This window comes from Trichechus manatus, unplaced genomic scaffold, assembly GCF_000243295.1.
Source record: "Trichechus manatus latirostris isolate Lorelei unplaced genomic scaffold, TriManLat1.0 scaffold00288, whole genome shotgun sequence".
In the NCBI taxonomy this organism is placed as follows: Eukaryota; Metazoa; Chordata; class Mammalia; order Sirenia; family Trichechidae; genus Trichechus; species Trichechus manatus.
Genome location: NW_004444224.1, coordinates 768,089 through 778,918, shown reverse-complemented (window position 1 = coordinate 778,918; position 10,830 = coordinate 768,089). Strand labels below are relative to the sequence as shown.

The window sequence follows — 10,830 nt, the reverse complement described above, 5'->3', positions numbered from 1 at the left end:
TTAGGTGTGTTATAAGGAAGGACCACTCCCTGCAGAAAGGTATCATGCTTGGTAACGTAGAGGGTCAGTGAAAAAGAGGAAGACCCTCAACAAGACTGATTGACACAGTAGCTGCAACAATGGGCTCAAACCTAGCAATGATTGTGAGGATGGTGCAGGACCAGGCAGTGTTTTGTTTTGTTGTACGTAGGATCGCTATGAGTCAGAACCAACTCAACAGCACCTAACAACAACAACCACAACAAACAAGCGAGCAGAGGAGAGATGGGGTAAGATAGATGCCAAGACACGTGGAGATGTCCAAGGAACCAGGAAGTAGAAGCTGAAGAGATAGGGACCTTCCTCCAGAGCTGACAGAGAGAGAAAGCCTTCCCCTAGAGTCAGCGCTCTGAATTTGGACTTCTAGTCTCCTAAACTGTGAGAAAATAAAATTCTCTTTGTTAAAGCCATCCACTTGTAGTATTTCTGTTATAGCAGCACTAGATAACTAAGACACCTAGTGTTTTCCATTATGTCCAATAATAAGTAGTCCCATCTGACACCGAAGTTCAGTGACCTTTTGGAGAATTCTTGTTATTTATTTCTGCTTCCCTATTTTCCTCTGCTCCAGAACTCATGTAGAACCATGGATGTCAGATGTTTGAGGAGAACTGACCAGGAATCCTATGGGGAACATGACAGGTCCATCCCAGACAAAGAAAGCTATAGGACTTACATCTGAGTTCTGGACTTGGGCGTAAATAGTAAGGCTTTTTGCTTCCATCGTTGGCTGGACATGGTCTGCTTTAGCTGGGGCGGTGGGGTGGGGTGGGGGTGGGAGGGGGTAAAAAAAAAACAGAAACATAGTAGTTATTTCCTTCTGATCTCCAGCATGAACTCCTTGCTCAGGCCTGTTCAGTCTCCACTCCCCATTGTATACCCACCTTCCCCAAGAGCACCAGCTTTGGGATCCTAGGGACAAAGCACTAAGTCCTAACCCCTGTGTACATCTGCCATATGACATTGAGTTTGTTACTCGATCCCTCTTGGCCTATTTCACTATCTATAAAATGGGATTTGAAATACCTGTTTGGCAGGACTGTTGTGATGATTACATTAGACATTATTTACAAAGTGCTTAGATCAGTACCTGACACACAGTAAATGCTAGTATGTGTTAGCTGTTACTCTCATTGGTGTTCCATTCAGTTACTTTAATCTCCATTGGCTGATGTACTTATCTGGTCTCCTAATAGAATTCTAAGTTACTTGATGCCAGGGATAGTTACTTTTGCCTCTTTCGTGTTCTCCAGCAAGTAGCACACCTTTCTCACTCCTTGTTTCTAGGTGACTTGGTGGGTGACAAGGATATAGGAGGGATGACCTATCTGAGACGATTTGGAAAATTAAGCCACAATGTCATTCTAATCCTCACTATTAGAACATTTTACTCAAATTATGGTCTCTGGAAATTAATACACTGTCGAACATTTTAATTGTTAGCCAGGTTTTAAAAAGTTTTCTTTTCAAATTATAGAATTAATATTTGTCACTATATGAAGATATTATGCTGAATAAATAAGTCAGTCAACAAAAGGACAAATATTGTTTGACCCTCACTTACGTAAAAAGACAAGAACAGGCAAAGTTATAGATAATACAATGTTTATTATATAAACAGATAAACAAATAGCTAATATAAAATAAATGATATAAATAGATAGATGATAAATAAAGTTTATTAGTGGTTACCAGGGACAAGAGGGAGGCAGGAAGGGGGTTATTGCTTATGGAGTGCTGAATTTCAGTTTACGGTGATGGAAAAATCACATTGATTAAGGTAGGGTTGCACAACCAATTAATGTAATTGCTGTCAATAAGCGGTACACCTGTAAGAAGTTTAATTGGCAAAAGTTATGTGATAGATATATTTACAAAAACGACAACAACAAAAGAGTGGCTGCTGAAGCTGCTTATGTACAACCAAACACCTCATTGGATTTGGTTCCTTGGTTTGGAGGTTTGGGGGTCATGGTTTCATGGGACATCCCAGACAAAAATATCCCCTGAAGTCTTCTTAAAACCAAACAATAGTTTAGCTTAATTAGTAAAAAAATGTCTGCCTTCAGAGTTATGCTCTTTTAGATCAAATCGATATGGGATCAAATTGACAATAGCAAACTGCTGTGCTTTCTGTTAGCAGCTGAGTACATCATCCCTGTGCCACCGGGGCTCCTTGAATAGCACTTAAATTTTTATTTGAATGGGAAAGGTCTAGTTTGTATATGGGGAAGACGGTGGAATGTGCTGCATGAGGATGTGATTCTTAGGGATGCAATGATGGACAGCCACTGGGGAAACTAAAATAATTCAAGAAATGGAAACATGTTGTTTTCTTGTATAGGGTGTGAGCATGGAGTACCGGGTGGTCTCAGTTTCACCTATTTGTTCAGGGTTGGTCCTGACGAGGAACAAACACGTGTGTGTGTGTGTGTGTGTGTGTGTGTGTGTGTTTGTGCAGAATGGAAGGCAGGGATAGTACAGGTGTTCAGAGGCCTTTAGAAGTAACAGGGGGGCTGTAAGCAGAGTTCTCTGGAATACATCCTTTTGGTTCAAGTACATGAGTTTTTGCAACATTAGAAATGCCTGTCCAAGCACTGTCCTAGATGCTTTAGGGGATACATAGAATATAGAACAGACCCCAGTCTTCAAGGACTTTCAGTCTTTTGGATCAGCTCAAGCTGAAACTTGTAATTGTGCAGACAGTCCTAAATGGTCCCACAAATAGAAAAATTGAGGGTGACCATTGCCCCTCAAAAAGACCACTGGATCAAGATAATTTAGTCTCATATGTTTTCCCCAGTGCAAGGAGAGATTTTTCAGGAGCCAGGTCAACTCTGCTCAGAGTGGGGGAGGTCTTAAACCAAAACTCAAACCCATTGTCGTCTAGTTGATTCCGACTCATAGCGACCCTACAAGACAGAGTAGAACTGCCCCATAGGGTTTCCAAGGCTGTGATCTTTACAGAAGCAAACTGCCACATCTTTCTTCTGTGGAGTGGCTGGTGGGTTCAAACTTCCCACCCTTCAGGTCTAATAAAAAATATCTTGGCCTTAAAGCATCTACATTCTAGCCCTCATTAACTGTGTGGCATTGGACAAAGCATGTCCTCTCAGTGGATCTCTTGCCGTAACTGTAAAATGAGGTGTGGACAGTCTAATGGCTTTTTCAACTCTCACCTGAAGCATAAACTTTTCTAATGTTATCACGACTTTAAATGCTTAAAATCTGCTGTTTCAAACCTAGGTGCTGTTCCCAGAAGGAGCCCTGGTAGCGCAGTGGTTAAAGCACTTGGCTGCTAACTGAAAGGTCAGCAGTTCAAACTCACCAGCCATTCTGTGGGAGAAAGATATGGCAGTCTGCTTCAGTAAAGATTACGGCTTTGGAAATCCTATGGGGCAGTTCTACTCTGTCTTACAGGGTCACTATGAGTTGGAATAGAGTGAATGGCAACAGGTTTCGTTTTTGATTTTATACTGTTCTCAGACGCATCTAGTGCTGCCTATAGATCTTAAATATTGATGTTTTAACTCACCTACATTAATAATACTTTCAAGACCCAATTATTTCCTGCTTTCAATTTTTTTTTTGATATCACATGTTTTTATTAATAGGTGAGGTGTGAGCATGGAGTATTGTTGAATTTTGGTAGGTAGTATGGAATTTTTTTTTTGCCCCCACCAACAATCCTACCCTCTGAGTCCTGAGGGATATCCATTGTCCCACTAATTCTACCCCTGGAGGACCCCTAGAGTTCAGAGGGATGTACTGTGTCCCAAAGAAAAAATTTCAGAATTTATGTTTCCTACCAGAAGAGCACACACCTCATATAACACCCTGTAGAAACAGTAATTTGCAGCACACAACCATTTTTTTGGTTTCAAACAGTCATAAAGGCCCCTGCCTTGTGGCAGCATGCACTGTCAGTGGGAAAGCAGCTTCCCAATGAAGCTGAGAGGCAGCAAAAGTAGGTGGGCAACTGTCTATCCCAATGGTCATGATTAAGAGATATGTTTATCTGTCTATCATCTATAGATTGATTCATCTATCATCTATATCTATGTCCTATAGATTGATTTATCTATCTACATGTATCATCTATAGATCAGTGTATCTATAATCTATCTACCTATCTATCTTTGGAAGTCACTTTGCTCAGTGATTTCTTTGTATAACTCACTGATCCTCACAACAACCCCGTGAAGTACATAGTATTACACCCATTTTGCAGATGAGGAAACTGAGAGGTTAAGTAATTTGTTTGGTCATACTGCTTGTCAGTGAATCTAAGTTTGTCTAATGCCAAAGCCCGTGTTCTTGCTAATGTACTCTCCTGGACATAAATTGCCAGAGAGTCAATTTGAAAACTTTCAGAGTCAAGTAGCATTCTGGAGATAACCATGGAATTTCTTAAGCAAAGTTTTATGGAGAGTGTAGTGGCTAAGTACAGATTTTGCACAGGTTTGAGGCAGGGTTTTGTTTGTCCCTGGTTTACACAGAATAAATGGTGACTGGAGACAAAATGGAGCCCCGGCGGCGTAGTGGTTAAGAGCTTGGCTGCTAACCAAAAGGTCAGCAGTTTAAATCCACCAGTCGCTCCTTGGAAACCCTATAGGGCAGATCCTCTGTGTCCTATAGAGTCACTATGACTGGATGGCAACGGGTTTGGTTGGTTTGGAGACAAGGATGGGCATATGTGTTGGGGAAGGTGGTAGGGAATGGTGGTGGGATGGGGGGCACTGTTTCCTTCAGAGCACAACCATATGACGAGCAGAATATAGCTGAGGAAAGAGTGTGGGTTGGGATCCCAGCATCTTCACTAACTAGGTTAATGTGGGTGAGTTAACCTCTCTGGACCTCAGTTTTCTCATCTCTGGTATCTCAGTGTTTCCTTAAAATCCAAGTCAAATGTGGTCATCCTGCCCATCTCCTTAGATTCTCATCATAATTTCTACCTGAATCACTCCTCTCGTCTCCTCCTCAGTCAGCTCTTACATGGAGGAAATGAGACAGAAGTAGGCGGCTGTGCTATGATCTAGATTTTTTTTACATAAGCAAAACCAACATCAGAGTGCTGAGATAAGGACTTTTCTGAGAAGGTTTCATGTGAATAACATTGATCTGATTAAGAATGAAATCAACCATCAGATTGGTGGTATGACCATCAAGTTGTGTCCTTATTATGGAAAGGTCAGCCAGGGCACGTGATCCCGGGGACCTGAGATATGGAATCACAGGACAATCTGGGGGAGAGGCCAGGAGAAAATACCTCTAGAAACTTAAACTTAGGGGAATAGTTGGGTCTTTACAGTTTCAGTATATTCTGGGTAATGAATTTTCCATACTATTTAGTTTGACTTTAAGTAACCTCGTAAATCACACACTTTCCCAAGGTGAGTCAGAATTTGTTTTAAAATCTTAGTAAAGAGTGTTCTCTATGTGTCTTCTGATGACCCATGGGCCTTCCCAGTGGAAAGAGAACTGGGTGTTGGAGACTAGTTACAGTTCTGGTTCCCCCACCAACCACTGGGTGACCTTGCATGAGTCACTTAGTCTCTCTGTGCCTCTGTTTCCCCACTGACAAATCATACGGAAACAATTACCCTACTTCTCTCAGAGGGATGTTGTAAGGATAAGAAGAAATGATAGAAAGGTTTCAATCATTGGGTGAAATCATCTTATTGTAAAGTCCTGTTTTTACTCAGTAATTACAACTTCATTCAGAGGTTCAAGACTTCTCTGAATTCTGCTTCCTAGTGAATACTGTTATGCCTCTTCTCTGGACCCCTTTAGCATCCTATATATACTTTTACTGCAGTGATTGTTGTTGCTAGGTGCTACCGACTTGATTCCAACTCATAGTGACCCTATATGACAGAGTAGAACTGCCCCATAGGGTTTTCTAGGCTGTAACTTTTATGGGAAGAGATTGCCAGGTCTTTCTCCTGTGGAGCCACTGAGTGGGTTCAAATTGCCAACCTTTGATTAGCAGCCAAACTCTTAACTGTTGCACCACTAGGGCTCCTTTTACTGTGGTGCTAACAATATTAAATTGAAATTATTATCATATGTGTCTATCTTCCACATTAGACACCTGTGGCTTATCTCTCTTTTTATCCCGGTAGTTTAGTATAGGGGATCAGGACATGTTGAATTACACTGAAGTGAGCAAGATCCCAGGATGTGTTTATTTAGTGTTTTTGCAAAGATGCTCCATGCAGAAAGTCAAGGTGGTGAGAACAAGGCTGTGCTTGTGGGGAGAGGTCCCTGCTTACCACAGAAAGCTTGATAATAATCTCTATCATCAGATACCTACCTCTTCTTCTCAACAGTTGTATTATCACATTGAGAATCATGATACCAGCTATGGCCCCTAAGGACAGCCAAACATACAGTTCCCATGGTTTTGATTCTGAAAATAAAAAGTCAAAGGTTAATCTCAAAGTACTGTGAGTTTAAAAACATCCCACACGGAAGTGAGGAGACTGAGCCTCACGGTCTCTTTCTACCTTGTTTCACAGGGAGACATTCATTCTCATAGTTTTAGAGATCAGCTTTAAACTACTGAAGTTTTCCAGATCTGTTTTCTTATCTTAATTTCTCTCACCACACTTGACTTTCATATTCCCAAATTCCATAAGAGGTTTTCTGTTCAGATGCTGGATTTTCACCTCAACTATCACAGGTCTAAAACAAAACTTATCTTTGTTTCTCCTAAGTCAACCTTTCTGCCTAGTTTCTCTATTTTTAAATCTCTAATGTTCTGTATCCACTTTGGTACAAAGAACATGATGGCTCATGTGCTGTTCCCACACCCTACATGATCTCAAGAGACACTGGGAGGAAGAAAGATCTACTTTTCTTTTTTAAAAATAAACACAATATTGCTATTACTGTCCTGCCATGCAAATAAGTGTATTGAATCCACCAGACCTGAAATGAAAGAAAAGCAGTTTTCCTCTTAATCATTCTTGTGTTTAATTTTAGCCCTAGAGTACCAATCACCCAGGCTGAAAGTCAGAGAGCCAACTTGTATTCCTTTCTCTCCTTTACCAAATCCTTCTGAACAAGGAGCATCAACTGGAAAACAGTGAATGAGATCTTTGTCCCAGTAAGCGAGATGTTTAGCTCAAAAGATACTAACAGACAATCATTGAGCACTTACAACAGGCCAGGTACTTTTCTGAATGTGTTATGTGTACTAATGTATTTAATCCTCACAACAATCCTATGTGGTAGGTACTCTCTTAACTCCCATTTGATGGGTAAGGAAGCAGACGCAGAGATCATCAAGAGCTAGAGCTTGGTCTAGGAGCAGAAGCAAGGCTGAATGCTGAAGACAGAATTCTTGGAGACTTAGAGAGACTTTCGGGCTTGGGGTAAGTTAACCAGGGTAACGAATAGTGGGCGCCAACCTGAGGCACTAGGGTTCTAAGTAATGTAATAGCACTGGGTTCTAAATAGTGTGATACCAGGTGTTAACATTAATTTGTAAGGGTAATTTGTAATGATAATTCTGGAATAAATCTGCTTGTTAAATCTATGATGAATCTGTTGAGAAGAAGCTGAAAGGAAGGAATAGGTAGGTTACAAAGGAACAGAGTGCTTGCAGACGTTATTCAGATGTTTACAGAGATGATGAAAGATACAGACTGAAGCCTCTGTGAGTTGAAAGAAGGCATCCTACCAGGAACCAAGTGGGCCTTCAGCCTGACAGCTAAACGTAAGTTGCCTTCTGGGTTTGAAAAGTCTCTCTCCGTTCCTTCCTAGGCCTTTCACACATCAGTCATTCCAAGGAATCTTACTAAACTGACTTTCTGAACTCTTTGATTATAGATTCTCTTTCCAAAATTAAATATGTTCTAACCTTGCCGGGGGGCAGTGGTGGTTCAGTGGTAGAACTCTCACCTTCCACGCAGGAGACCCAGGTTCAGTTCCCAGCCAATGCACCTCAAGCTCAACCACCACCTGTCTGTCAGTGTAGGCTTGTGTGTTGCTGTGATGCTGAACAGGCTTCCGAACTAAGACAGACTAGGAAGAAAGGCCTGGCAATCTACTTCCAAAAATCAGCCAATGAAAACCCTATGGTCTGATCCTGTTGGGCATGAGTTGTCATGACTTGGGGCAGACTCAACGGCAGCTAAAAACACCAACAACCCTGAGAGAAATCAACTTCAGCAGAATATCATATAATCTGATCAAAAAGCTAAGGGGTAAACAGAGTTCTAATAAGACCCCTGAATTTGTATAAAGCATGAAATTTGAGCATGGAATCACCGCAGAAGCTGGAATTGTCTCCTGAGCAGCTCAACCCTGAATGGCTTATGGTCACTGAGAACCCTCCGTGTAGGAGTGTGAGTATGTGTGTGTGAGTACAAATGTGTTTGTGTCTGAGAGGAAGCAAGAGAAAGATTGATTAATTCTGGGCTTACATTGCCAAAACCGGGGGCCCACAGAGGAACTTCCCAAATACTAAGATAACAAGCTGAGCCAGCAGCCTAAGCCCCGGGTTTTGTCAGCCCATGGAACCCGCCCAGCAAATTGTTATATCGCACTTAGTATTTGAGACTATTTCCTCTTTCTTCTTCCATCATATATATTTTGGGGTCTTCTAAAACAACAGTTAATTTAAGAACAAACACCCCAACCATTTATGTCATTTTAAGAGGTAATGTTTCTCTCAAGTTTCCTTTGAGATAAAAATAAAAATGAACAAACAAGATGGGGCCTTAAAAACTGGAAAATAACAGGTGACAAAACTGCACTGGCAACGCCAGCCAAGGTAGCCTTTCCCTCAAGGGCACGTTACTGAGGCTCAGAGAACTTAATGATACCAGCCCCCTCTTTCTTTTCCAGAGACTTAGGAGGCTGAAAAGAGTCCCTTGGTGATGCAAACAGTTAAGCACTCAACTACTAGCCGAAAGTTTGGCAGTTTGAACCCACCCAGAGGCACAAATGGCCTGGCAATCTGCTACCAAAAGGTCACAGCCTTGAAAACCCTATGGAGCAGTTCTACTCTGCACACATGGGGTCGCCATGAGTCAGAATTGCCTCAACGGCAACTATCAACAACAACAGGAGGATGAAAGTAGTCTGCTACCCTTGTCCCATGACTTAAATCACCAGCTCCTCAAGGGACAATGAAGAAAACCAAAGACACAAGGGAAAGATTAGTCCAAAGGACTAATGGGCCACAACTACCACAGTCTCCACCAGACTGAGTCCAGCACAAGTAGATGGTGCCTGGCTACCACCACCAACTGCTCTGACAGGGAACATAGTACAGGGTCCTGGACAGAGCTGGAGAAAAATGTAGAACAGAATTCTAACTCTCTCACACACACACACACACACACACAAAAAAAGACTTACAGGTCTGACAGAGACTGGAGAAACCACAAGAGTATGACCTCCGGACATCCTTAGAGCTCAGTAATGAAGTCACTCTTGAGGTTCACCCTTCAGCCAAAGATTACACAGGCCCATAAAACAAAAGGAGACTAAATGAGCCCACCAGCCCAGGAAGGTAGGAGGGGACAGGAAAGCTGATAATGGGGAACCCAAGGTTGAGAAGGGGAGAGTGTTGACATACTGTGGGGTTGGCAATCAATGTCACAAAACAATACGTATACTAGTTGTTTAATAAGAAACTAGTTTGCTCTGTAAACTTTCATCGAAAGTACAATTTTTTTAAAAAACTGTTTTTGAAAAAATAAAAAAATAAATGACCAGCTCCTACCAGTCCAGGTAGATTTGAAAGGCAACCTGGCCATAGTCCGGAAAGATGTATCCCAAACTCTACTTTTCCTCCTAGTCTTTGGATACCAAGTATTATGAATCTATTGGGGGAATATTTAAGTTACAAAATCATAGGCTTTTTTTTTTTTTTTAACTGTACCACTCATCTCACCCAACCACTAATTTTAGGTTGAGGAAATGAAGACTCAAGAGAGATGAAGTGTAAATGGGGTCAGAGAGAAATTCCGTGGCAGAGCTGGGGTGAGGATGAGGATGGCAGACTGTCCAGTTTGTGTTTTAGCCTCTTGGGATGGGTTCCTCAGAAGGAAAGCAGCAGCAGGCTGTGATGCCTGGGACACCAGTTGAGTCAAAAGCCCTCTGAGCTGCCAGCCCACCCTTTTACCACCCTCTATCCAACATGTGTCCATTCCTGCCCCCGTGGTCCACTCCCATACTCTTCTTCCTATTCTACCTTCAGCTGTCTACCCTGCCTGCCCACTGATGCCGAGGCCAATGTTATTTCCCCTCTATCAGCATTCTTGACCATTCCATGTCTCACTTCTCCCTCTCCCTTGGACTCTGCAACACCTGTGGTTTATGTCATGTATCTTAGAGCCAGAGTTTTGCCAATATTGTCTTTGCCATTGTCATGGATTGAATTGTGTCCTCCTGAAATATCTGTCAACTTGGCTAGGTCATGATTCCCAGTATTGTATACCATTTTATATTCTGATGTGATTTCCTTATGTGTTATAAATGCTATCACTATGATGTAATAAGATGGATTAGTGGCAGATATATTGATGAGGTCTACAAGATTAGGTAGTGTCTTAAGCCAATCTGTTTTGAGATATAAAAGAGAGAAGTGAGCAGAGAGATACGGGAACCTCATACCACCAAGAAAGCAGGGCCAGAAAGGATACGAACAGGCATTTCACCAAAGAAGATATTCAGGCGGCTAACAGACACATGAAGAAACCCTCACAATCATTAGCCATTAGAGAAATGCAGATCAAAACTACAATGAGATATCATCTCACCCCAACAAGGCTA

General features: G+C 41.8%; 1 protein-coding gene across 1 annotated transcript in view; it reads right to left on the bottom strand.

Moving 5' to 3' along the window:
• Nucleotides 1–407: 407 nt before the first annotated feature.
• SLAMF1 (signaling lymphocytic activation molecule family member 1) overlaps nt 408–10,830 on the bottom strand; it is a 37,055-nt gene continuing 26,632 nt past the window's right edge. The window contains exons 4-5 of the mRNA XM_004390221.2: nt 6,356–6,451; nt 408–789 (exon numbers count right to left, since the gene is read on the bottom strand). Of these exons, the coding sequence (XP_004390278.1) occupies nt 614–789; nt 6,356–6,451 (272 nt within the window). The 3' untranslated portion in view covers nt 408–613. The remainder of the gene's footprint in view (nt 790–6,355; nt 6,452–10,830) is intronic.